The sequence below is a fragment of the Rhodamnia argentea genome, chromosome 5 (assembly GCF_020921035.1).
Source record: "Rhodamnia argentea isolate NSW1041297 chromosome 5, ASM2092103v1, whole genome shotgun sequence".
NCBI classification, from domain to species: domain Eukaryota; kingdom Viridiplantae; phylum Streptophyta; class Magnoliopsida; order Myrtales; family Myrtaceae; genus Rhodamnia; species Rhodamnia argentea.
The window spans coordinates 7,126,122-7,152,799 of record NC_063154.1 but is presented as its reverse complement, the minus strand read 5'-3'; the positions used below and the strand labels follow the sequence as shown (position 1 = coordinate 7,152,799).

The window sequence follows — 26,678 nt, the reverse complement described above, 5'->3', positions numbered from 1 at the left end:
GCATTGTCCGCAACCAAGTCGCCGGTGGACGAGTCCGATCCGTAGCCGCCAATTGAAGAGGCCTTGACTCTGCCGAACTCGTGGTACACCAACCTTGTTTCCTCGACCTCGAGCTCAATCGCGTCTTCTATTAAAGTGTGCATCCACTTTTTGGAACCACAGACCGAAAATCCTTGGAATCGCCCGAGAACCGGACCGGACGGACGGTTTGGTCCGGTTCTCGGTTCCTAGGGTGTCCGGTCCGGTCCGCGATTCAAAAAAATGGGAATCGGGACCACCGGTCCGGTTCCCGATTTTTTATGAGAACCGGACCATACTGGGAACCACTTACCCCTACATGTATTGACTCCACCGTACCCTAATGACGTAAAATGACAGAAATACCCACACATCGATTCTGTTCATCTCTTCTCCCGTTCTCTAGCTTCTCCTCTATTCAATTTTTTTTTGGGTAAATGTTAACAAAAATTATCTGCTATGTTTTACTCTGGCACATGCATTTTGTCATTTCTTCTATCCTAAGTAGAGTTAGAATTAATGATGGCCAGAGTGTGTGAATTGTGGTACGGGAGACTTAAATCGTTTCAAGGATATCTACGTGCAAGACTGTATTCATTTTTACCCAATCTTTTTGGTTCATCTTAGATCCACGAAAAACCGTTCAGTCCCCTTCAAACTTTCAATCCCCGAGGCATGAGCGATGCGCAACGACGGTAGTGTGCAAAGGGCAGCAATGGCGGCATGGTGCACCTAAGAGGTAAATATGAATATGTTTGTTTGTTTTTTTTTTTTAGATCGAAAGTCCGAATAGGCTGAGCGATTGATAAATGAGCGTTGGATATATAATAACACTTTCGCCATATACTTTTTTAGGATGTGTATGGAGTTAATTTACGGGTCGAATTAGTAAGACATCTTTTTTTTTTATAAATAAAGTGGCATTGGCAAAGATTGATTTTTTTTTGGCTTAATGTAAGGCGTGTCCCTCCTGTCATTCAGATTTGTCTAAGTGACGGTAATCTCTATAATCAACACGACATGATAATATACAAAAGCACATTTGTTTGACAAAACAACACGAACGAATTCAACAAATCTGACCCAAAAAAAAAAAAAAAATTCAACAAATCAAAAGGATCTGGCCCCAAGTGAGAAAAAAAAAAAAAAAGACGACATTTCTATGAAAAGATCATGACTTCTCCACGTCAATGGTAACTCCGAGATTCAGCAATGCGGTACTGGTGTGGTGGTCAACGCGTGTCTCCGCATATCCTTATCCCCCCACGGAAGAGCCACAAAGGTCGGGATGATGACTCCGGTGGCGGCGACACATCGTGCGCCTCCGCCGGTCGCGCGAAATGTTACTCGCCTTCCGAACTCTCCGTCCTCCATCTCCGGACCTTCAGCTTCAGCCGCTCGCCACCACTGGCACTCGCCAAGCGGAGAACAAGTTCTGCCACGCTTAAGCACCAAAACGAGGCTTCTGGAACCGCCGGCCGCGTCCAACCCTCTGCGTCCCTCCCGCTCTCTCGCTTCCGTCCGCCGCGCTTCCCGCCGGAAAGCGGACGTGGCTTCCGACGCCGTAGAGAGCGGCGACGGTAATTCGCGACGAGCGCTTCAGATTATCCTGTGGGTAGCCGAGGCGGTCTACATCCTGTGGCTCTTTCTCCTCCCTTATGCCCCGGTATATTGACGACATTTCGAGTTTTGAGCTCATATTAAATTAGTTATGTGCCTTTCCCGTCAATATGGCAAAGTTGTCAATCGAATGTGGAATAAGATTTTTCTCCTTGGAAATATGTGAATAGGGAGATCCTGTGTGGGCGATCAGTTCTGAAACAGTGAATTCTCTTGTTGGGCTCTCTCTGAATTTCTTCTTCATACTGCCCCTGATGAGCTCTGGTAAGCTCAGCTTTTCTTAGTGATTTCAATTCATAATGGTTTTCATGTTGAGCTTTCCAGTGTCCAAGATACGTGATATGTCTTGGGTAACTCCAGTTGTGCTGTTCGCATTCGTGGTCCGTTGGTTTGAGCAACTTTTGGAGGGATTAGATGCTTATTTAGTTAGGCACGAGTTCTTGATTAGTTAAATTGTGTTTCCATTTTTGGGCTAATAAGAGGGGCATCTCAATGAGTTGGTTGATACTTGATAGTTGACAGGATTGTTTGAGTTCACATTGCGGGCATGGCCGCCTTTGAGGGACATTAATATAAGTTATTACTTAAGGAGGTGAAAAGTTTTATCACTGTCTATTGCATGAAAGATAGAATTCTCCTCATAATGCGAGTGGATATTTGGGACGTATTCATAGTGCGGAGCTGGAACCCCATTTGGACTTTAATCTCTAGAGTTGCTGTCGTCATTTCAGTCTGTGCTAGTTGCATTCATGGATGCATGCACACAGGCTTTTGAATTTTAGAAACTGTCAACTCTATAAGTATATGCTCCTCATATGCCCTCTCTGCATTTTAATCGCTGAATGAGGGAACAAACCTCCTACTTCTGTGACTGGAGACATCTTCACAGTTGTATATTCCTCCTGGAAAAGTGAACTTGATTTGTGCAGTAAAATTTTTGGCAGGGTAGTTGGGATTAATGTGATTAATGCCCCAGTCCTCCACCCGGTAAGGATTCTTGTAGGAACAGTTTTACATTACATCGTCATCTCTTGTTATCTCGCTCGATGCTAGCTGATGTAGTCTCCCTTGTTGTTTTTATTGGCCATTTGCTCCCCCATCAGATGTCTGAAGGCCTCTTTAATTTCATCATTGGTTGGACGTTCATGTTTGCTCCTCTGCTATTCACCGATCTCAGAAAGGACAGATACAAAGGCTCCGTGGACATTTTATGGGGCCTGCAGATGTTCCTCACAAACAGTATGCTTCTCTACTAAATTCAATTGAATGAGCGATATGAATGTCGGCTTCCAATTTAAGATTTGTCCTTTGGGCCAATCAACATTTGAGACAGATTCTCATAACTTTTGTTAGGGAATTGCAAGCTGTATGAACAAACAAATCAACAGGAGAAACCACAATATCTCTTACTTGCCACTTTTTGTTCTCCTTTTTGTTACCGATGATCTTCTCAACATTCCTATTGGTGGTCCCACTTCCCTTCAAGTAATTCTTTCCTCCATCATGATGCAGCGTTCCTAATTCCGTACATGGCCATCCGACTAAATGAGGCTGAGCGGGATAAAACTCCAGGCAAGCTCTCTCAGCTAGGCTCGGTGATGACGAATGGGGCACCCGTTGTGGGACTGATAGGTGGAGGAGTCTGTCTGATTTCGGTTTTGTGGGCCCTCTTTGGCAGAAGTGATGGTGATTTCGGTAACATAGCAGACAGATTGGACTTCTTGGTAGGCTACCTTGGTTCTGAGAGGCTGGCATATGCCTTCATATGGGATATAGTACTTTACACAGTCTTCCAGCCTTGGCTAATTGGTGACAACCTACAAAACATTCAAGATAGCAAGATTGAAATTGTGAATTATCTTAGATTCGTTCCGGTCATCGGTTTGATTGCCTACCTTCTCTGTTTGGATCAAGACAAGAATTATGCCTAACTGTACCGCGAAGGATATACATACCAAGAGTCCACCCGTAGTTCAGAATCTTGTGGTCAAGAACTTTTAGGGAGTTTTCTTTCTAGTTGATTCAACATCATAAGTTCTCAATCATGATGACGAAACACTGCTTATCCAATGGCCTACTGTCTGGTGTTGGAGATGCCTACCTTACCCTGCTCTTGCCATTGATTTTTTTGGCACACTTTCTTTTCAATGAAGTTCCTTTAAGTCCCATCTTCTTGTAGTATTTACAAGAGCAAGAAACTTTTACCTAAATTATCATCTTGTTTCTCCGACATCTAAGCACACATATGACATAGCATTTCATGAAGCATCATTCCAATGGACTCTTCTTTTTGTACGTTGGTGAATTCATGTGAACTAGCCTTCACAATGCTCTACTGGTCCAAGCAGGAAAAAACCTCCATAATACTCTGAATTTCTTTCAGACCGTCAGCATCCAGACTATATAAACCGAGTTGTGGGACTGGGTACAAAATTGCTGATGTTCATAGGCGCTTTACTACAGAATTTTACAGAGACTTGCGCCCCTACATTGGTTTTGGATTATTTGAAGGGGTGATGAGATACACACTCGGGAAGTTTTGACTTAACAAGTTTCTTGCAACAGGATAAATGATGCTAGACACGCTCAAATGGCTTGATTCCTCCTATTTGTTTTTTACAATTCCTAGATCTTCAAAGAAGCAGGATGAGCTCTTGGTCATGCAAGCCAAAAAGAAGCTTGCTTTTATATTACGAAATGAGCTAGCTTGGAACCTCTGGCCCCGTAAGAGGTCCAAAAACAAACACATCCATAGGAACATTGGGAGATCAAACAGTTGTGCCGATAAGAACCTGAGCTTACCGTCCCCAGCTGCAGCGATACACGGGTTGGGGGGATTAGACCAACTAACATCCCTAGAACTGATCGGAGATCACAAGAACAAGGGTCCTCTGATAAACAACCCTCTCGCAAACCATGTCAGTTTTGACAGCCAAGGCTAATGGGGGTGGCGCCTACCTGGCGGTGGAGTAACAATGATATGAGATAAAGAGATGGTTAGTAGGTCCTTTAGCATGGGCATCAACGTTGGAAACACAAAGCGGATCCGTGTTACATGATTCACCGAACAGAATCGAGGTCAATATGGCTTGTGGGGACAAAACTCAAGCCACCACAAGAACATCTGCTGCATGTTCGGTTCGTACGTAGTAATAGTAGTTGTTCCATTCTCTGTCCATTCTTGATGGAAAGGGTTATTTTTGTTCGTTGGATTCCCAACTGAAGCAAAGGGAATCCCTAGGTTTAAGGAACAATTTTTTTTTCCCCATAAAAAAAAAAAAAGAACAACTATTTCATGAACTGGGAAGAGCTTTAGTTTTTATATTCCGCGGATTAATTTTCATTTTTCTGAATTTAAAGTAAACTAGGACTCAAAATATAAGCTTTATCTATAGTAAATTTTAGTAATCAATTAGTGGGTTAAAACTAGCAGTAATCACATAAATCGTTGATTTTATATCTTAAGATGATAAATAAGCTACCAAAAGTATAGATAAAAAGGGTTGAATTCATTGTAGTTGATATCTATGTATATCATATATCTATATAATGGCTTATCAGTTCATATCATACGAAAAAACCAAAAAAATGTAACTTATGATTAATAACATAAAATAAATCAATTCCAAGTATTTTAATCATAATCTAAGCTGAACTCGTTATCAATACCCTAACTAATGGAGCGCACGATTTTGAAAGGGTCACGCTTTTTCCACTCTTCTTTTGACCCTCCTTACTTTTATGTTCTGATCATATTAACCCTTGTGTGGCTCACAACATCTCTCACTTTTTTTTTGTTTTGTTTCTTCTTTTTCTTTCTTTGCTGGTCCCACCATCCTTTTTCTTCTTACTTCTCTGTTAGAGACAATTCTTTCTTTCCGTCTTTTTTGTGTCCCTATTCTCGTCCTGTTGTTCATGAATTTGAGTTCATGTCAAAGAGTTTCAATTAAGCATATGAACCTGTCAGGTCTAAGAACACACGATGGATCCTTGATCTTCCTAGTGATAGGCTTCCAAGATTTGTCCATGAAATCTTCCATGCTCATTCTACCATCATAAGCATCCTCCTAGTCTTCTTTCCACAACCACTGCGTGTGGTCGAAGTCCCCAACTTGGCTCCCTAAGAGAATTAACTCGTCTGCCTTCATCAAGGCCAAACCGTGGTCCATCTTCGACCCACCGGTCCCACTGCCACCCTTGTCGCTTGATCGCTGCATTTCAGAGCACAACTGGATTGATTTGTACCCCCTCAAAGAATCCTTTGGAGTTCGAGGATGTGCTCGGCCCTATTGACTCCGCCATCGGCTGGTTGTCCGGTGTGGGTGGCATGAGAACTGTTTTGGCCAAAGAACTTGCCAAATATGTCCAGCTCATCATCTCTGCTGGATATGCTGATGATGATGCGGCTGTATGTTCATCTCAAGAACTTGATAGTTTGAGGCGAGGGCCGGCGCCGACAAAGAGGATGATCTTTTTATGGGACTTGTCGAGGTTGTCATTATATGTTTACCTAGTCTTTGTGTATTCTATCTTCACTAGTATGAATGCAAGGCCGTGGGAGTTCATAGGATTGTAAAATTGAAATTCATAGAAGCAATACAATGTTCTGAATTGTGAAAAAAATTGTGTTGAAGGTTGGATCCGTAAAAGAATTCCCTACAAGAGAGAGAATAGAGAAGTTCGAAGGAGGAGGAATGTGGGACCCACAAGAAAAGAAAAGAAAAGAAAAACATAAAAAAGAAGTGAGAGTTATAATTGAAGTGGTGGGCCAAACAAAGGTCAATATTGTCAAAACACAAAGAAGAGGAGTGTCTAAGTCAAATGAGGAGTGAAAAAAGCGTCTCTTTTGAAAAGTAGGACTTATGATCATAATGTCCTTGCATATGTTTAGGAGCTATAACTAATCTACTTTGAAAATTAGTTTAGTTGTTAGTTTAAACTATTCACATTAAACAAAAGTAACTATCTACCTCACAAATCTCATACTGTAAACTATAACGATAACCTTTTGGATTAATAAATCTTATGGAAGGTACTAATTTTTTTTTCTGAACGGCAATCCAATCACTGCATGATGGAGCTTCGTTTTCTTTATTTTAACTTCTGCCACTGACTTTTAATCACAAAATAGCAAGCATAATGATGGAAAGTCGTTAGGTGCATGAGCTACCCGCCCACCTTTCACGTGGAATAACTTTCGATTTGTCGGTCAGTGGGGTTTGAAAGAGAGATAGGAGACAACATGTTCAGATGACGATGGGTGCCTTCCTTAGATCACAATCGCCAACCCCCTCGCTCGTTCAAGCTCGATCGACAGAACACGGCACAGTTCCTCTTCTGTTGGGACGCCGCCTACTCGACTGTATACCTGCGATCTTACCCATCACCGCCCAAAAGCCAAGCGGGGCCAGAAACCCCCCGGAGTAATGCCTTTGGTGGTGTCTTTTGGACAGTATTTTGCTTCCGTTAGGATACGTGCTGATCGATCGCGAGTACTACCAATCGGCAACGTGAGGTTGTACCAAACCGAATCTATCGGAGGGAAACATATTGCCCCGATCAGGGGGAATTTCCAGCTCCGGATCTGGAGGTCACAAGGTCAAATTCCACAAATAAAAGGAAAATTGCTATCAGTTAGGATCACATGTACCAATCGAATGTTCAAATATAATCGATTTGTGGAGCTTGTAAGAGTTCCCTGAGTTTCCCGGTTGCATTGACCCAATCTCTCTCTCTTCCCGCCTATTATTCAACAGCAACATTGTTGTCATTGAAACTGTCGTCCTTGTATGACTTGCCGAGAGAGAGAGAGAGAGAGAGAGAAGGATTTTAGAGTTTAACTATATGTATAAGTTACCCATGTAAGTAACATTTTTATGGTAGCCATGGACGAAGTTTCTGGCCGACCGATTCCCTTCAATTAATTGTTGTCTTCCTAATCCTAATGGCTACTACGCGCACATGTTTTCCATGTTCTAATGTACACTAGCCAGACATGTATCTTGTCAATAATTGACATATGCATGTACTCGTAAGCACGCAAGTGCTTCCGTGGCACTTTTCAAGTGACTAAGTAAGAAATTATTACGGTTTTTATGCGGAACTGTTTGTAGCTGGTTTCATGAAAAAGATCTTTCAGAGTATGCTTAACATATGTCTTAAGAACACTCGTGATTCAAATCCCTTTTCTCGTATTGATATGGAAATGCCCACCTATTCTAAAATTTACATGGTAAAGTGCCACACCAGAATTTTTTTGGGACTCCATTTCTGCATGTATTTTCGGAGATGCAACCAAATTAGTAGAAAGCTGAAAAATAAGGTCACCAAACTTGTTGACAAATAAGGCCAAACTGTGTCGACTGAAGTCTCTCTCTCTCTCTCTGTCTGTATGTATTCTTGCAGAATTCAATGTAGATGCATCCATTTGTTGATGATCGGTTGACTTGGCCCTTGGGAGTCATCTTGAACTTAAGCCAATATGTGTTTGTATTGTATGTATAATGTCTCTGGGACCTTCAGCAATAGCAGCAAGTTGATAAATATGGGGGTTGCGGCATTCTTACATCGGACTGGTGGCTCGCGCTCACAGACTCTCAACCACCACAAAATTAACCAGTGTCCCTCTTTTTTCTTTGGGGGCGGGGGAACTTCCACGCATGGTGATGGCGGTTCGTATCGCTCTCCAACCCCTATAAATACCAACTTTCCCTTCGCAAACCCTACATACCAAAGCCCTTTCGCATGTTCATCATCTTCTCCATTCGAAACCCTAACTTTTTTCCTTCCCTTCTACACACTGAAGAAGTCTTGATCCCAGGAAGACATGGAAGCTTCGCTCGAAGAAGAAGAGGAACCAAACCTATCGCCCAGTCCTAGTCGAGGTAATGGAATTGTTAATTTCTTTGTAGCTGTAGGTTTCTATTTTGTTTTTCCACCAGCATATGTGACTTGAGTTTCAGGTGTGCGGAAGAGAATTGAATGGTAGAAAGAAAAACCGGAGATGGTACTGTGTATGAGCAACCCTAATCTACCAGAAAACGTTATTGAACCTCGCTTGAGATAATCATGGAGGAGCAGTGATGATTCGAGTAGTTCTTAATTGTTGTGCTATCAAATCTGTATTTTTGTTTGTGAATACCTTTTCTGGATCTTGTGTTTGCGTGTGTAGATCCTTTCATCCTTTCCTTTTTGATCTTATTACTGGTTAAAACGAGAGCTATTAACCTAATAGTATTGTCGGTTATTTCTGATCACATGATTTTTCAATTAATGAGTGTTTTATGCAAAACACGAGGTGATGATATGTGGATCTACGGATGAGATTGTACCATCCCGACAAGACTGTTAGGAAAGCATTTCCCTAAAAAGAAAAAAACTTAAGATCCATCATCATATCCTTTTCCCTACATGCATGGACACATCCTTAAAAATTTTGGCTCTCTCTTCATAACTTCATATCTTCTTCGCTGCCTTCACGGTCCACAAGTAGATGAAAATATTTTATATGCATAACCACATGACATATAATAAAAACACCCTTGTTTTACTTAATCTTCTTATATTTGCAGGAGGAACTTTGCCCCCGCATCTGGAACACTCATTTGAGCAAGAAATATATAGCCATTTCCGTATTTAATGGACCAACAACATTATGTTGTGAAGGACCTCGACCTTGGACCTTCATGCTGTCTAAAAGGGTTGGTGGATCTCAAGTGGCATATTGACGAGCTATGGCTGCTTTTCATTGAAAAGCAGCCCCATTAGAATGTGAAGAAACGAGCTCCGAAAGCCATCGCTAATATATGGTAACGATGATTTTTCAAAAGGCGATTTTCGTGCATGAGTTTCCATGTAAAAGAAAGTAACTTCCTATGTTAGCAACAAAAAAAAAAAAAAACTTAGGTATACGACGGTCTATTTTTTGGGTTTAAATTGTTGTTTCACCACTGAATCATACAATTGTAGAATCAAATGTTTTATGAATTTGAAGAATCTGATATTCTTCTATACATATTGAAACAGTAAAGAGAAAACAAACCATTGTTAATTTGAGAAAGATAGCTACCGATAACCATGATGGTCGAGCAATGAACCGAACTAGCCATCTTTTCACGAAACAAAACTTAGTGCACATTGGTCCTGAAACAATCCAAAGCCTACTCAGTCCTTTTATTTCTAACATGTCCTACCGCTTCATACCCTTCTCCACACCGGGAGGCGCCGCACCAAGCCGTCTCTGCCTTTCCATGTTACCGTGCCAACCTATTCGCATTTGAACCCATCACAAGCTCAGTCGACATACGAGAACATCAAATTTTCACAGCAAAGTTTCAGATTTCAAAAACAAGCAATATCGTCATGCCATGTTCGACGTATCAAAATGTGCATACAAGACATCTGCCTATTTTCCTCCAGAACCGTTGCTCGTCGTAATAAGGATTTCGTTGTATTCGTATTGCTGTTAATTCGTGAACCACAACAAAATAACACTTGAGCGGTCAAGAGAGAGAGAGAGAGAGAGAGGGGACCTATGGAAGGATCAAAGCCAAGGCTCTTGAGCTCTCTGTACTCTTGGCAAAGGGCGCATTCCTCGCAGCAACAGTGGACGCAGCAATCGGTGCACGGCCTCTCTCGCAAGAAGTATTGTCCCCGCAGCTTGGACCGGTAGAAGCACGAATACAGGCACGGACACCCCGTCACGCACATTACCAGCGCATACATTGCGCCGCTCACCCCGCACGCTGCATGTGTGAGGACCATACAGTTATCTTGATTCAGATCACCTCACGCTGCCGTAATTTCATTTAATTGCTTTGTTTAATACATTACATCAGCCTGTGTATAAATTTTAGTTCGCATTGGCCAATGCCATGCGTAGTTTAAAGGACATTTTTCTACAGCAAAAATGGATGTCGCTGTGGAGAGAAAGCTTTGGGTGACCAAAGCATGACATTTAGGTTAGTGTGCAAAATGAGAATCTGGTTTCTCGGCGACTTACAAGTTGATCCCCTATCGACCATTTCCGCGATTCGCCCAAATGTAATGCACGGACACCAACATGTTAAGCAACCTGCATCGGATCATTGAGACAACATAGGATTAATTAATCCACTCGTAATCGCAGACAATCTACTTCCTTTCCCTTGACCCCCATCCCTGGTTCGTAATTCCAGCCAAGTGCATGGGGCTATTGGTAAATCGAATGCAAGTTATAGAACACCAGAAGTAGGTGTTCAAACTTCAAAATTTTTAGAATGGCGTTGAATAAAGTACGTACAACTGCTGAAGTCGTCGCAACAGTTGCAAAGACCAGTGGACCAAGGGGCTGGAGATGGTGAGGGTTTGGCCGATAAGCCGGCCCCGCCGCCGTTGCCGCCGGAACTGATCGGGGCCGGTTCTTCCTCCAGGTCCTCGCGTGCCTTCTTTAGTTCATACAACTCCATGTACGGATCAATGCCATCGGCGAAATAATCACTGGCCAATTGGCCGGAGTGTGGTGGCCGCTGACGAAACGGTGAAGGTGGCGTTGGTGGTTCCGGCGGCGCCGATGGTGCGGGAGATGGCGAATCCATCTCCTGCTCTTGTGGATGGTGATTATACATGGTTCGGTGCCTAAACTGAAGATGTCTGAGAGAGAATAATTTCTGGGATGGCGGTTTTAACGTGAAAGTTTGAGAGTAGGGAGAAGCAACGTGCGGGTCTTGCGAAGGATCGTGTCTCTTTGAGGATAAAAAAAAGAAGAACCGCCATTGACTGACGTGGCGGACCTGATTTGTTCTTTTTTTTTTTTTTGGTCGTATTAAAAAAAGGTTGTTTTTTCATTTTTTTACTACGTAATTACAAAAACAATCTGGTTATGATAGTAGGGTGATGTGTCTTCTCCTTTTCTTCATTTTGTTTTTAATTTTATCACTCAAAAGGTTATGGACCTCCTACGGATCTTTATTTGAGTACGCCTTATCGTTTTTTTTTTTTTCCTGGTTAAGTTGTCAATTAGGTTTGACTTACTCACTTTTAATTATTTATTCCTAAGAAAATTCACTAATTTTTTTAATTGAATTACCACTTTTATTTGTATCACTTACCTACTCTAATATCTGATAAAAATACCAATTAGTTTTGCGTTTACAAACAAACGAGTCTTCCACCAACTTCTCTTATGGTTTACCACGTTTTATTTACCTTTCTTAATGGCACCTTAAATTTACTAGCAGTGGCTAACTAACCGTTCTCCAATTAACCAATACAACTGAAAAAATTTGGTAACTCAAATGAGAGTTAACAGCCTAAAAATGGGAGAAGTGTAAAAAAAGTCATAAACCTATTGCATTAGTGCCAATTCAGTCCTCAATCTTTTTTTGATGTCAATTCAGTCTTACACCTTTTGTATTAGTGTCAATTCAGTCCTAAACCTTTTTTTGGTGCCAATTCAGTCATAAACCTTTTGTATTGGTGCAAATTAAGTTCTAAACTTTTTATTGGTGCTAATTTAGTCCTAAACCTTATGTATTGTTGCCAATTCAGTCCTAAATCTTTTATATTTATACCAATTGAGTTAATCCGGCCAATTTTGACATGAAAATCGCTGACGTGGACATCAATTGTCCTACATGGGATGGCTAGCGCTAACTTGGATATTTTTTAATATTATTTTAATATTTTAAATAATTTTGTAATCATTTTTTTGGTTTTTTCAAAATTATTTTTAAAAATTATTTAAAATATAAAAAAATTAAAAAAATATCCACGTTAGCGCCAACCATGCCACGTAGGATAATTGACATCCATGACAGTGATTTCCAATCAAAATTGGCCGAATTGACTCAATTAGCATAAGTGTAAAATTTTTAGGACTAAATTGACACTATTGTAAAAGGTTTAGGACTTAATTGACACCAATACAAAAGGTTTAGGACTGAATTGACACCAAAAAAAGATTTAGGATTGAATTGGCACTAATGCAATAGGTTTATGACTTTTTTGACACTTTTCCCGCCTAAAAATAAACGGCAACTAAATAGGAGAAAAGTTCATAAATCACTTGAACTAAAGTTAGTAATTTCATAAAAGAGTTTATAAATCAAGGCATAGTTAAGAAAGGTAAAGAAAAGTTGGTAATCGAAAAAAAGGCATAATGCCACAAATGGTTCTTGAACTTTGATCCAGTGTGAAACGTGACTCATGAACTTTTAATTTGTTCGATGCGGTCCTTGAATTTTAGCCCAATATACAATGACATCCCTAAACATTTAATTTGTTCAAAGTGTTCCATGAACTTTTGGTAAATGTTCAAACTAGTCATTGGACTATATTAAAATATCCAATGCGGTCCTTCCGTTAATTTAAGTCAAGGAAAAATATTGAATACATTTATATAGTCCGGGAACTAGTTTGAATATGAACCAAAAGTTCATGGATCGTATTAAACAATTTATAAGTTCATGAAACGATATTGCACATTGGGTTAAAATTCATGGACCACATTGGACAAATTAGAAGTTTAGAGACCACATTACACATTAGATCAAAGTTCAAAGACTAACTGTGGCCTTTTCCCAAAAAAAACTTGGTGAGTAATTCAAATGAGAGTGGGTTACTCAAAACTAGTGGATAACTTAATTGGAGAAAAGTTGGTAAGACATCCTAATTGAGTTTGGTAATTACTGAAAAGAGTTGGTAAATTTAAGGCGTTGCTAAGATTGCAAATGAAAGCCTGTAAATGATAGAACAAGTCGGCAAATTAGAAGAACAAAATATCGCTAAGTAACTCAACCGGGGATTAGGAACCCATAATACTTTGTGGTAATTCAATGGAAGAAATTTCTACCAGTCATGCTAACTAAGATCGCTTATCTCTTAAACAAGAGTCAGTAAATGTAAGTGTTGCTAACAAAGGCAACTAAAAGTCGGCAACTTCGTAGGAAAGTCTGTAAATTATAAAAAAATAATAATATAAGTTGATAGTTAATTCAAATGAGAGTTGATAAACCCAAAACTAGTTGGTTAAATTGATAATTCACTCTAATTTATTGTGGCAATTTCGTATAATATTTAGCAATGGAGCAATGGACCATCTGATTCGTACTTCTCAATAAAGCATTAGCTGGTTTTTCACAGACTAAATTATAGAATGCCTCAAGCACAATCAAGTAAAGAACACAAATAAAAGCTGGCATGATAACTTGTGCAACTCATGAGCGTGAAGCAGGATTGCTCCCTCACATATCGCAAAATAAAAGAAAAAGCTGGAACGATGAGTACAGAGAACCGGAGCAGATTGCCTTGGGCATGATAAACTTCCAATATTACATGATCTTCGTTCGACGAAAACTCCTAACTAGGTAGTCATCGCCTGGTTCTTGGGCGGCATCATTGCCGGAGAACCACCTTGTTGGTTTTGGAGTTTCTCCAGATTACCATGATATCCTGCCATGAACCCAGCAATATATGAATACTCAATACCCTGAATGCCATACATATCCTAAAGATTTTACAAAAAAAAAAAATCTAAGAATGGCGTGATAGTTAAACTATAGGGAAATGCTTCCTAGGTACAATCTTAACCGTAGATCCACACACCGTCACCACTTGTTTTGCATAAAATACTCATTGATTAGGATATCTTGTAACAGTACTATCGATAACTTATATGCTTGTAACAATTAAGTTCGCCATTAGCGTGCTACATACCAAGCGCCGGGTCAATGCCACGGTTTTTAAGCTCGCGGTATTCTTGACAGAGAGCACAAGGCTCAAATAACGAATGGGCGATGTAATCCGAGGTCGGGATCTCGAGCAACCGGAACCTCCGCCTCAGTTTCGCACGGTATGGCCGGGACAGTATACAAGGCGAGAAGGCGTAGATGATTCCGCTGGTAACACAATCTGCATTTTCATGTCAAACAAAATAGAAGACAAGACGAACCTCCGGTTTAGCTTATAATAAGAAACAAATGGCGTATAACTTTGTAAACAAGTATGCTTACTCGTGTGGCCATTGTCGAGCACATCTGCGATCTGCCCGAAAGTTATGCACGGAAACAGTGCCGTGATGAAGGCTGCAAAATAAAGTATTCGAACACTTGCTATTACATAATAATAACCTAGAAAGGAAAAACAAGAATTGAATTTTGAACATAAATATGTTCTCTTTTTCCTTCGCCCTAATCGCGAAGACAACGCAAACGAAACCTCTTTACATTTACATTTAAAGTGAACAGATCAACATGTTTGCTTTCATGTTTCAAGAAGAAAAGCACAAGAACAACATACCGTTGGAGGGATCTTGCATGCAGTCAAAGAGGCCGGTGGTCCATTGCTCCATGTTCATGTAATTATTCACGGACCCGTTGCTAAGATTGATCAAACTGTTAGGAGCACTACTCCCGTAGGTGGATGTTGCACTTGCAGGACCAACATTTTGGGACATTGCTGGGGAGGTATACACTGAGGCGGGAGCAGGATTGTAACTCTGCGCAGCCACCACGTGGCTCGCTTGTTGCCGGAACTGATCCTGATGATATTGCATGCCGGCGACATTACCGCTGTTAGCTTGTGGCTGGTTGAACTGATGGTAGGCCACGGCTGTTCCGGTATTAGTGTTGCCTTGCTGTGGCAGGTTGAATGTGGGCATATTCACCTGCTGTTGGCCAGTCTGGTGGACCGTGTAAGGCAATGGTGGAGCATACGGCACTTGCAATGCCGGCATCGGCTGCGATACCGGTGGATAAGGCTGGTTTTCGCCTGGGAATTGGTGGCCCGGTGAGGGAGGAGGACGAGGTGCTTCAGATGGGAGTCTGGCCATTTTTCCCCCACCTCTCTCTCTCTCTCTCTCTCCCTTCAAAGTCTTCGCCCTTTAAAATGTACTTATGCACATATCGACCTGTTGGGCAAATGTTTTGAATGTACAAGAGCGATTCGCCTCACTATTGCATATTTAGTGAGATCCTAAAAGCATTAGTACGAGCAATCATACTTATCTTATTTTTAATTAATTGTGATGATGCAATTCGCAATCTTTAAATTAAAAATATGTTAAATATTAAAAACAGAAAAAAGAAGAGAGAGAGAGATGTGTTATACGCATGTTATGTGAATGTTATATTTTCTTGCCTCCATTGTTGACTTCGTTTCAAATTCTGGGTTCTGTTTTCGGGCTGGCTTTCGGGGCATAGCTTGTTTGTCCGCGCCACTCCAGCTGGAGTTGACTTTGGCATGTGACGGGGCCGTAGACTTTGACTTTGCCAAAGGCTAAGCCCGGTCTCTGTATATAGTCAACGCTTTGAGCTTCTGTGCAAATGTGTGACCGTTTGGTTAAGTTTGTATAAACAATTTCTTTTACTTTTGAAAACGAGGAAAGAAGAAGAAGAAAAGATAGCTTTTCGCATCAACACACCGTTATCAGTTTATTAGAGTAGTTAATTATTAAATCATACATTCATCTAATAGCTTAAGCTTTTAAACATTTGAGTCCCATAAAATTTCACAAGATTATCCCTAAAACAAAAAGCTAATATGCGTCTATTATCTTGAAAACAAAAAATGACTGTTTTTCATGATCAGAAAAAGGACTTTGTCTATCTATAATTTTATATCAAGTATCAAGCAACTTATATATATATATATATATATATATATATATATATATAAAGGAAACATATTTTGTCTATTTAGATGTAACCGCATATTGATGATAATTAAGTAATGTTCAACTAAACTAAAAAATATATTGGATAATTGTATTGTTTATAAATGGAAACAAAAATAAATACCCAAATGACATCTTCATAAATTGCTCGTAAAATATGTAAGGGAAAAATTATCAAAAACCCTAAACTATACCCACTATAACATATTCAACTCTATTTTTGTTGTGACACCAAAAACCCTAAACTCGTACCAGTATAACACATTTACCTCAAACTTTTTCTTGTGACATCAAAAATCCCAAACTTATACACGTATGATATATTTGCCCCAAACTATTTTTTTTTTTTTATCCATGTGAAGCATTTACCTCAAAATTTGAGTGCAATTTTGATGTTTTTTGTGTTATAAAAAAAGTTTAGATAAATGTGTCACAGTGGGCATACTGAAATTCACCAAGTATATGATAAGGCAAATGGATTCGAATGTTGCTCTCGTTAAGCTCAAGCTGAAATCTTGGCAGTTCTTTCCTCTTTCGACAAGCGAGAAAAGAGGAATTTGCTTTCGGATAGAGCCTCATCCTCTTGATTCACGGGATAATTTTGTTTATGGTGATGATACACAAGTAAATAAACTAGGCTTAACTGTTTACGGCCGAATCCCGAAATCTTCTACAGCCGGCATCACTGAAGGTTTCAGAGTCAACTCTAATGTCATTAATCAATCTTAGCTCTAACTTAACCTTAGACTTTGCAAATATGAACGCTTACAAATGCTATTCAAAATGGCGCCGGACCTTCCGGCGATACATATGTGTGGTGATGTCCATATTTTCTGTGCGGACGACCATGCCAATTTTAACTTGTTCATCTTCATCGTACTTTTACTCTTCTAACTATACAATTTATTTTTATGTTTTTGCTTACTGCATCAATCGGTACAGAAAAGTCTATCAACTTGCCAAATAGGCCAGCTAATCTAGATTTATATCATCCAAACATCGAGGCAAAAAACTCAATTTTCCTTCCAAAACTACCATTAATAAAATCCTAAAAAAAATTAACAATTAAGTTCTAACTACAACCCATGCACCCACTTGCTTCACTTAAAGAATAACTACCCTCAATCATTTCCGCAACTCCAAAAATAACTCAAAGTTTTTCTTTTTTAAGTGGCTCTCGATCTATTATATTTTCTTTTCACATATTAATTGCGCATGCAAGTGCAAACGGTTGTATTATGTCGAAGAACACCTCGTGAAGTGTCAATAGAGAGTAGGGGTGAGCAACCGGACCGGGTTTACCCGGAACCCGGATCGGCCCACCCGAAAAACAGGGTCGGGAATCGGTTCTTGCTCAAACCGGTCCGGGTTTCGGTTCCAATTTTTGGGAACCGGTTGAAACCGGTCCGGTTTCCGGTTCTAGGTGAAGACCCACCCGGACCGGTTTTAGAACCGGTTTTTAGTTACTTAAAAAAAAAAAAGACACCATAATGTAGTATCCAAATAACTATGATTTTGGTTTTATGCTCGTGGTGTTTGAGTTTTTCTAGTGTTGGTTCATGCGCGTTAAATGTGGTGTCTTTTAGCATGTTATTTGGATCTTACAATTTCAGTTCTTTTTTAATGGGTACAACGAAAATTGAAGTGTGATAGAAAGATTTACACTATGTTAATTCAGCGTTATGGAGGATCATTGTTGCTTTTGATGGATTGCAACTTTTATTTTTTATATCAAAGTTTGTTGCTTTTGGTGAATCATACTATTATTTATTATTATTTTTTGGATTGTTGCTTTTGGTGTATTATAATTTTTTTTGCTCATTTCATCAATGCTCATATTATTTTGATGAAAAAAAAAAGGAAAACAGGTTCTCGGGTAGACCACGAAACCGGACCGAAAAACAGGGTCGGTTCCAAAACAGGTTCCAAGATAAACAGGGTCGGTTCTCGGTTTTAAAAACTAGGAACCGGTTATAACAGGGTCGGTTTCGGGGTCTAGGCCTGGACCCGGCCCACCCGGCCCATGCTCACCCCTAATAGAGAGAGATGATTGACGAAGAATCGCTAATGTGGACGCCGGCCATCATACATGACACGGTCGGCTTTGCCATGAACAATGTTAAACGATTTTTAAATTTTTTTCTTTTTTTTTTCTTTCTTCTTTCTTTTGCTGGTGGACGGACCTACCACTGGCCGCAGGCAATGGCCAAGCGGGATGGCTAGCCTCACCTGGGCGAGGGCCCACGAAGGTTGGCCATGGCTAAGCTTTTTTGAAGGCTCAATGACGGGTTGCTTATGAAAGCTGATTGGAGGATGAGTCGCCGATCTCACTGAGATCTGGAGGCTTGGCAATGGCTGTTGAGTTCACCAAGATATGAACAGCCACAACCTCAACAAGCATGGAAGAGGAGGAGGGTTAAGCTCCTAAGAGGGGGTTCCGATGGCGGCGACATGGTGTCGTTTGGTGGAGGTTGCGACCGAGAGTGGATGGGTCTCGCCCCAAGCCAAGACAGCCTCGTTAGGCGCCTCACCTTCACCCAGGCAAGGCCAGCCTGTCCAGCCATCACTTGTGGCCGATGGCCATATGTACACTAACAAAAGAAAGAAGAAAGGAAAATTAAAAAAAAAAAATCACGTCAACGCCAGCCGTACGAGAAAGCACGCAAAGATCCATATTATCCATTTCCATTTAAAATTGGTCGAATGGATTCAATTGACAAAATCTGAAAAGGTTTAGGACTCAATTGGTCAAATAAAAAAGTTTAGGACTTTTTGAATAATTTTCTCATCCAAACAAACACGGCCTAATTTTAAGGGCTAGGGTTTCTAGAGAGTATTATATTAAAGAGGAACGGTAATGTTGCCAGATTTTTTTCTCAATGCTCTGTTACTACCAAAATCATTTGGGTCATCATCCTCGAACATTAATATCCTTATTGTGTGGGATATTCTCAATAGGCTAAAATTTGAAAGGCAGTTAGACGTAGGCATGTTCTTAAAAGGCTTAACGGAAAGAAGGAATGAGAAATCCTTTCGTAAGACTTTCTGGTATTTCCCTCTTTCCAAGGAAAGAAAAAATAATATGTAAGAAATTGAGAGGTATAAGGTGTGCAGATATCGACACGTTAAAATAATGAATGTATCTAGGTAACTAGCCAAAAAATTTTGAACAAACACCGGAGGCCCTTATAAAAGCTTGGGCTTTTCTCTTCCGGTAAGGTTACCATGTAACTAACGCCAATGATCCAGAAGAGGCCCGCCCATTTTTTCTCAGTGCTCTACCAAAATCATTTAGGTCATCCTCCCCCCCGATAGACTTTTCTTTATTGGGTGGGATATTCTCAATAGGCTAAGATTTGAAATAGGATCAGACCTGGGCAAGTCCTCAAAAGGCTCAACGAAAAGCAAGGAGGAGAAATGCTTCCCTAAGACTTTCTAGTATTTTCCTTTCCCCAGGGAAAGAAAAAATAATATGAAGGCAATTAGGGGTGCGTTCAGGGCACCGGCACATTCAAATAAGGAACGCATCGATGTTGCTTGTCAAAATTTTCTGAGCAAGCACTGTAGGCCCTTACAGAAGCTTAGGCTTCCCTCTTCTGGTGAGGTTACCATGTAACCAGCGCTAATGATCCAGAAGAGGCTCCCTTTTTTTTTTCTCAATGCTCCATTGCTACCAAAATCATTTAGGTCATCATCGCCCGACAGACCTATCTTTATTGGGAGAGATATTCTCAAGAGGCTAAGATTTGAAAGGGGTTGACACGTTGACAGTTCTTTCATCCATATTCGCCTCGATGTTGGGAAATGCGAAGGGGCAGCGGAAGTCTAGTAAACTATGCATGCGTTTGGCTGGGGAAAAATTACGTGATAAAGAAAAGTACTTTCTGAAAATCATTTTTTAGAAAAATAGTTAATTTATCTATATTTGGTGATAACTGACCGAAAACGTTTTTTTGGTATTGGATCTCATTTAAAAAATAATTTTAATTTCATGACTTCATCTAAGGCAAATAAAATTAAATTTTCAAATAATTTCAAATGTTTTTATTTTTTATTATTTTTTTCCTTCTTTATTGGCCAACGGATGGCCTCAGGCCGGGACGAGCTCGCCCGAGGTCGGTGAGGCGAGCTCGTCCTTGCTAGATCCAACGAGGTAGAGCTAGCTCGCCGTGACTCGCCGACCTTTGGCAAGGTCTCGAGCTCGCAGCCTTGAGCAAGCACAACCTCGCAGAAATTTGGCTAGGCCGAGCCTTGCCGGCCTTGGGCGAAGTCGTCCTAGCCTATGGCCTATTGTCGTGCTGGCTTCCGACCGAGAAAGAAGGGGAAAAAAAAAAGAAAATAACGAAAATAACGAAAATAAAAAATAAAACATAAAATTTAAAGAAATATAAAATAAATTAATAAATATTAAACAATTTAAGATGAGCAATTCCAAAAAGTGTTTTCGCCTTTTTAGATTTAAGAATTCACTTTTTCAATTTTATGCATGAATTTTTTGCAGATCGGAAGGTGTTTTCCGTTAATTAAATCATTTTTGACAAACCAAACGAGTAAAAGTTCAGAAAATCAATTCCCGAAAAACACTTTCACTTAAACAAACGCACCCTAATGTTTCGTTTGTTTCGCGAAAATTGGATTATTTGGAAAATATTTTCGTGAAAATATTGTTTGTATTGCTTAAATAATTAACCAATAGTCAACAACAATTTATGTTTTAAAAATTTTTCATTAAAGATGCAATATTTTTTTCCGGAGCCTAATTATATTTATTTAATCAACCGTGCGACCATAAGCAAGACAGTTAGTGAAAAGATATTCCAATCCAAAGTACTTAGCAGATTAATCTTTCATTATCGATTGAATTAGTCGTAGCCATCACGATCCGTGGGTGTTAGAGCATGCAGATGGATAATGCATCGAAGTAAATTAATCGTTGGAACCTGAAAAAAGAACAGCAAACGAAAGCAGAGACAGTACACGACGTTGGCCGATGAACCGTACTTTGACTAAGCCAAGGCATTTCTATCTTGGCTTTTACAGTTGCGGTGGTACACCTGCACTACTGATGCTCTTAACTAACGTTAACCTATCTCCTCCCAGCGAAAACAATAAACAGATGTCACGATTTGCTCTGGTTTTGCTTTTATAAATTATCACCATTATCACTATTGCTGTCGTGGCCTAGGATGGCGGTTCAGCCAGGCCCACAAACATAAACATGGTTTTGTTGACAGAACTGACGTTTCGAAGAGCTTCCTCCCTATCCTTTTTTCGCGTCGAAAGCGACAACTCGGGAGCATATTTTCTGCTTATGTTAGTCAGCACGTCACGATCGATTATTCTATTTAATTGTATAAGTGAAAGAAAGTTAGCAGTCAATGGGCGACTAACTACTGAATGGGAAACTCGGGTACACGAGACATGCAATAACCTACAACAAAGTGGACAATATTCTCCCAACTTGGATCTATATTGGTTCGAGTTAACCTAATTAGTTGCTGCTTATGTTTAATCAAATGTGTGTTTGGTTGACCCCAAACACTCCACCTTCTTCAACAACTCCATCTATATATACTCCCATCTAAATTTCTCAACAACAAATAAGCAGTCCATATCTCTTTTCCCATCTCTACCCATCTAATCAGGTTCGAGATTTACAACCGAAGGAAAAAATGGTCTCCCACCACACGTCTCTTCAATCCAGCATGGCCACTATCGACCTCGATCGGCATGAAGACGAGGATGTTTACTACGCCGAGCTCAAGAGGCAGATCCTCGAGCTAACGGCTGAGGAAGACCAGGACGAGGGTTCTCTCGAGACCAGGCACGTCGCGAGAGCTTATAATGATGCGATGAAGGCCAGTCCTTCGGCTTGTGCGAAGGGTTTGGGCCATTTTAATTCGTGGGAGAAGAGGAACCCCGATTCTTCCGTTCCGAGTTGCATTTGGAGCTCGTGGCAGAAGAGCAACGGAACCGGTGTTTTCATTCCTAACATCGTCAAGTCAAGAACAAGGCATGCGTCGGGTAATCACGGGCGACGGTTTATTGCTCTTGGGAGTGTACTTAACTTTTGTCTTCCTCGAGCTTTCATTGATCTTTGTTTATGTTTAGGATATAGATTGACATGGTGAATGGCGGGTGTGATTGCAGATCAGAGCGCAAGCTACGAGAGGAAAAAAATTTACAGGCAAGTGGATCAGAGCGAGAACAGCAAGTACCTGTCGGCTACTTGGAGGTCTAAAAGAGAGATGAGGTTGTCCAGTTAAAATCATGATTGATGGAGGATCAAGGTCCATGGAACGAACTGTAGGATACAGACCAAGGTTAAGTGTGATATGAGTATGCTTGCTGCAAATTCAAGTTTGGCCGTAGAATAATCAAACGACGGGCTAAGTGGGGCTCGTGCCTGACTTCCGATCTGCAACACGGAAGATAAAGCTGTTAGATGATGACGCGGATGTATTCGAGCAGTATTGATTATGGTTCTGTTTGATCTGATGTCCGAAAAGCTAGGGCAAATTTTATTGTGTCGCTTGCTTGCTGTTGGGGCAGTCTCCATGCAGGGGAGCCTAATCATATACCTCGTTCATAAATATTGTTCTTTTCGCAAATAATAATGTATATAGTTTGACGGGTATCACATGTCGGTCCATTTATGTCAATTTTTCTTTCATCGCGATGCATGGAAATGAAGAGATGAAGAGATGCATCGGGGACATATGATTTGATCCACATAGATACCCCAGTTAATCAAAATCAATGCGAGTTTATCGAGGAAATAACCCAAGACCTAAAAGCTTTTAGCCTACATTCCCTTCCCCTTCTCCACCGGCTTCACCCCACCCCCACCTGGGCCGCCGTTGCATCAACCTTGGCCCCACGCCGATGTCGCCACCATCACATCCCGTCGCCATTGCCGTCGTCTCATCACGGTACACGGTTGTGGCGACTGCAGAGATCATAAGACTCACAACCATGGCACGGATATCCCCCTCAGCCTGCAGTGGCCCGTGGCTTGGGACCTCGGATCGGAGGTTGGGATCTAATATTGGAGGCTTGGGCGGCAGTGGAGCAGTACACACAAAAATAATAATAATTATTTCATCAATATTTGACTTAAAAACTTAGTCTTATAAAAATTAAGGAATATTTACTCGCAAAATCTATTGATTAATCATAAGAATTTAATGTTTCCTACACGGACACTAATCAAGAAAAAGTGAGTAAAAATATTTTATCGTTAGTCACTATTCACCATCGAATGGTTGCCCGATCTTGTGTTGGAACTAGTTAGGAAAATAGCTCCAAAGCCAAGACTGGTAGAGATTAGATTTGATTTCGAGCCTAGCCCAAAGACTTGGGAAAATTTCATATAAGAGCCCGAAGTGCTATATTTTTCCAAATAAGGGTTTGAAGTGCCTTTTTTATTTCAAAGAAAAGCTTGTCAAAGGGTATTTTTATCATTTCTTTTTTTTTCCTTTTTTTTCTTTTTTTTTTCATTTTTGTTTGTTTTGTCGGCCGCTTGCGACCCTCGCCAGATCTGGCGAGCTCACCGACGTAAACAAAGGAAAAAATGGAAAAAAAGTAAAGAGAAAAAAAGGAAAGAGAAATCAAAAAAGAAAATGATGAAAATGCCCTTGGTGGGGCCCTTCTTTAAAACAAATATGGCACTTTAGGCCTTTATTTAAAACAAAATCCACTCTAGGTCTTTATTTGAGAAAATGAGAGCACTCCAAGCCCTTATTTGAAATTTTTCCCAAAGACTTTATGCAGGCATTTACCAAACACCCTTTCATTTAACCCAAAGTACAACGTGGCTTCCGACATCCTTAAACTTGCTTTCCCAAAACTTACCATTATCGTAGGCCTTGTGTGAGAAGGAAGGAAAAAATACCCGATTAGTCATAAACTTATTATACCAATGCCAATTTAATTTTAACCTTTACAATTTTGTTCAATGTAGTCTTAAATCTTAGCATGAAACCCCAATATAGTACTTCCGATCAATTACCACTAGAAAATCGCGGACGTGGCTAGGGGTGGCCGGTTCCGGTTCGAGAACCGGCCGTTGAAAATGCTGGTTCCGGTTCGAAACCGGCGGTTCATTCCAGTTCCTTTTTTAATTTTAATTTTTAAAATAATAAATAATAAAATAAACATAATAAATTATAAATTATAAAATATGGGGAAACAAAAGAGAGAGGAGGAATGGGCTTGAACTTAATGAATCATCATTAAGCGCCTACATATCTTCTTGGGGATAGAAGAATCAAAGCCCATGTAGTTCTTTTACCTTTAATAACCCCAACTTACCTCATCGTCAATTGTCGCTACCCGTTATGGTACCCGTGGTGGTAGTATCTCCAATATCATCGCTAAAAAATTCGTGTTCACGATCCAGCTCTTGGTGTCGATATTTCGCCCTTGTCCAATCGTCGACACAAGCTTGAGCTTCCACGGACTCCGGGCTTAATCTTAAACGGCGAGAGTCCAAAATTAATCCTCCAGTGCTAAATGTTTGTTCAACTGCAACCGTTGAAGAAGGGGTTGCTAATATCCGACAAGCGATGAGGGCGAGAACTGGATAATCGATTTGGTGACTCTTCCACTACTTCAGGATTTCGAAATTTGTACTATGTTCTGCATCACGAAACTCAAATTGAGTGGTTAAATATTTTTCTAATTCAGAAATACTACCCGTTGCCCATTTTTATTTTTTTGCCTACTCTTGAGCATATTATACCCTCTACTAAGTGAACTACCACATTCACTACGTGAGGTAGTAGATTATAAAGATCCAGAATCACTTAAACCATATCTACTACAAAATTCTTCATATAATACTACTATAGATTATTTAACATCTCCTAATATATTTGAAATATCTATTGAATCTTCCAAATGTAAACAATCATGATAATACACATTCAAATAATCTAGTAAACCGTCTAATTTAATACGTGGATCAAAAACAATACCAACTAAATAGACAAGAGGAATTTGCAAATAATAATGCAACCATTTTTCTCGCATTACTAAAATAGTTCAAGCTAATTCGGTATCATTTTCATATTCACTAAAAACACTACCAATATTAACACACTCTATTAAAAATAAATGCGTAGCAGGATAATAAATACCAGATAAAATCTTAGTAGCATCATTAAAAATTTTCAAAAAATCTAAAAAAATTTTGCAAACGTCCCAATGTTGAGGAAGAAAAGTAATTTCGGGAATATTTTGTGAAATAAACATACATAATAAATCTTTATAATCAAAAGTTTGCCGAAGCAACTCGTACGTAGAATTCCAACGAGTCGGAATATCTTTTGGAAATCTTCTTGCCCTTCTCCCATTTTATTTACAAAATTTTCCCCATTATTTCATAAAATGGGAACGACTCCATAAAAATTTAATTGCACCCTTTATTGGGGCGAGAGAAGTGTCAAGAGTTCGTAAATCATCTTATACACATAAATTTAAAACATGACAAGCACATCTAATGTGAAAAAATTGTCCGCCAAAAGTGAGTTTGCAAATATTTTCTAATTTGGGAATAGAAGCGGTATTTGCGGCGGCATTATCAAAACCAATTGAAAATACTTTATTTATCAAATTATATTCTTCTAAAACTTGTCTAATTATTCTATAAATATTATGAGCCGAATGTCTTTCATCAAAAACTCGGAATGCAATAAGTCTTTTTTGAATAGTCCAATCGTCACCTATCCAATAACACGTGACACCCATATAAGAATGAATTTGCCAAGGATCACTCCAAATATCGCTACCTATATGCACACGTCCATTGAATTCCGCAAAAAATTTTGCTAAAGATTTTTTTTCCTTTTTTATAAAGATGAAAAACTTCGCGTTTAAGAGTATTTTTTGGAATAGTTGGCGCTTGCGGAACCAACGCAATATTTATCAAATATTTTATATTAAAATTTTCACTAATATTAAACGAAGCATGATCAAGGGCAACATATTCAACTAATGTTTGTTTATAAAGTGCATCGATGTAACGGAATATAGGATGAGGATTAAAAGTGGCGTACCCGAAAATTTGTTGTTGCGTATTGTCGATCCCCGCTTGCGTTGGATGTTTTTTCGTCAAATGCCAACGGAATGTTCCGTAGCCGTCTCCTTTCGTAAATTTATATGTTTGCGAACAATATTTACATTTTATATTATACTTACATTCGCCTTCATCACGTACCTTGTCGAAGTGTAGCTACAAGTCGGATGTATTATCTCGGCCCTTTCGCTCCGGCTCATTTGCCGTTGACGTTTCTTCGACACCGGTGGGAGGATGAAGACTTTATTGTGTTGGGATGTGCTCGACGTTCGGAATCGAGACATAATTGATATTATCGTTGTCGCCTTCCCA

The 26,678-nt window shown here is 39.9% G+C and overlaps 4 protein-coding genes and 1 long non-coding RNA gene across 6 annotated transcripts; 3 read left to right on the top strand and 2 right to left on the bottom strand.

The window, feature by feature from the left end:
* The first annotated feature begins 1,190 nt into the window (after nt 1–1,190).
* On the top strand, nt 1,191–3,811 carry LOC115754392. Its single transcript, XM_030693398.2, has 5 exons — nt 1,191–1,684; nt 1,809–1,902; nt 2,588–2,625; nt 2,742–2,877; nt 3,151–3,811. The coding sequence occupies exons 1-5, from the start codon at nt 1,307–1,309 to the stop codon at nt 3,567–3,569; spliced, it is 1,065 nt and encodes a 354-aa protein (XP_030549258.1). The 5' UTR covers nt 1,191–1,306; the 3' UTR covers nt 3,570–3,811.
* Nucleotides 3,812–8,142: 4,331 nt separating this feature from the next.
* Nucleotides 8,143–9,645, top strand: LOC125315009. The gene is made up of 2 exons (XR_007198353.1): nt 8,143–8,717; nt 9,210–9,645. It is a non-coding gene; the product is annotated as an uncharacterized LOC125315009 (long non-coding RNA).
* LOC115752504 (cell number regulator 2-like) lies at nt 9,604–11,309 on the bottom strand. 2 transcript variants are annotated; one of them, XM_030690729.2, is made up of 4 exons: nt 10,919–11,309; nt 10,640–10,711; nt 10,170–10,382; nt 9,604–9,903 (listed from the first exon to the last, which is right to left on the bottom strand). In XM_030690729.2, the coding sequence occupies exons 1-4, from the start codon at nt 11,241–11,243 to the stop codon at nt 9,827–9,829; spliced, it is 687 nt and encodes a 228-aa protein (XP_030546589.1). In that variant the 5' UTR covers nt 11,244–11,309; the 3' UTR covers nt 9,604–9,826. The 2 variants fall into 2 exon arrangements, with proteins under 2 accessions (XP_030546589.1, XP_030546581.1); XM_030690721.2 differs by having other exon boundaries at nt 9,604–10,382.
* A 2,580-nt stretch (nt 11,310–13,889) lies between these two features.
* Nucleotides 13,890–15,033, bottom strand: LOC115754267 (protein PLANT CADMIUM RESISTANCE 6-like). Its single transcript, XM_030693241.2, has 4 exons — nt 14,914–15,033; nt 14,628–14,699; nt 14,332–14,526; nt 13,890–14,067 (listed from the first exon to the last, which is right to left on the bottom strand). Exons 1-4 carry the CDS (start codon nt 14,969–14,971, stop codon nt 13,979–13,981), a joined length of 414 nt encoding a protein of 137 aa, XP_030549101.2. The 5' UTR covers nt 14,972–15,033; the 3' UTR covers nt 13,890–13,978.
* A 6,871-nt stretch (nt 15,034–21,904) lies between these two features.
* LOC115753995 lies at nt 21,905–22,960 on the top strand. The gene is made up of 2 exons (XM_030692882.2): nt 21,905–22,312; nt 22,439–22,960. Exons 1-2 carry the CDS (start codon nt 21,961–21,963, stop codon nt 22,552–22,554), a joined length of 468 nt encoding a protein of 155 aa, XP_030548742.1. The 5' UTR covers nt 21,905–21,960; the 3' UTR covers nt 22,555–22,960.
* Nucleotides 22,961–26,678: the final 3,718 nt, after the last annotated feature.

What these genes read in the sequence shown, in the direction of transcription:
- LOC115754392 (XM_030693398.2), top strand. Translation starts at nt 1,307, where the DNA reads ATGATGACTCCGGTGGCGGCGACACATCGTGCGCCTCCGCCGGTCGCG. An exon ending in TTCTCCTCCCTTATGCCCCG is followed by an intron (nt 1,685 to 1,808) that starts GTATATTGACGA and finishes ATATGTGAATAG; the next exon opens with GGAGATCCTGTGTGGGCGAT. An exon ending in ATGCCCCAGTCCTCCACCCG is followed by an intron (nt 2,626 to 2,741) that starts GTAAGGATTCTT and finishes CTCCCCCATCAG; the next exon opens with ATGTCTGAAGGCCTCTTTAA.
- LOC115752504 (XM_030690721.2), bottom strand. Translation starts at nt 11,243, where the DNA reads ATGTATAATCACCATCCACAAGAGCAGGAGATGGATTCGCCATCTCCC. An exon ending in TTGCGACGACTTCAGCAGTT is followed by an intron (nt 10,712 to 10,918) that starts GTACGTACTTTA and finishes GATCCGATGCAG; the next exon opens with GTTGCTTAACATGTTGGTGT. An exon ending in GGTCGATAGGGGATCAACTT is followed by an intron (nt 10,383 to 10,639) that starts GTAAGTCGCCGA and finishes TCACACATGCAG; the next exon opens with CGTGCGGGGTGAGCGGCGCA.
- LOC115754267 (XM_030693241.2), bottom strand. Translation starts at nt 14,971, where the DNA reads ATGAACATGGAGCAATGGACCACCGGCCTCTTTGACTGCATGCAAGAT. An exon ending in CATGCAAGATCCCTCCAACG is followed by an intron (nt 14,700 to 14,913) that starts GTATGTTGTTCT and finishes TTTATTTTGCAG; the next exon opens with CCTTCATCACGGCACTGTTT. An exon ending in GCTCGACAATGGCCACACGA is followed by an intron (nt 14,527 to 14,627) that starts GTAAGCATACTT and finishes ATGAAAATGCAG; the next exon opens with ATTGTGTTACCAGCGGAATC.
- LOC115753995 (XM_030692882.2), top strand. Translation starts at nt 21,961, where the DNA reads ATGGTCTCCCACCACACGTCTCTTCAATCCAGCATGGCCACTATCGAC. An exon ending in AAGAACAAGGCATGCGTCGG is followed by an intron (nt 22,313 to 22,438) that starts GTAATCACGGGC and finishes GTGTGATTGCAG; the next exon opens with ATCAGAGCGCAAGCTACGAG.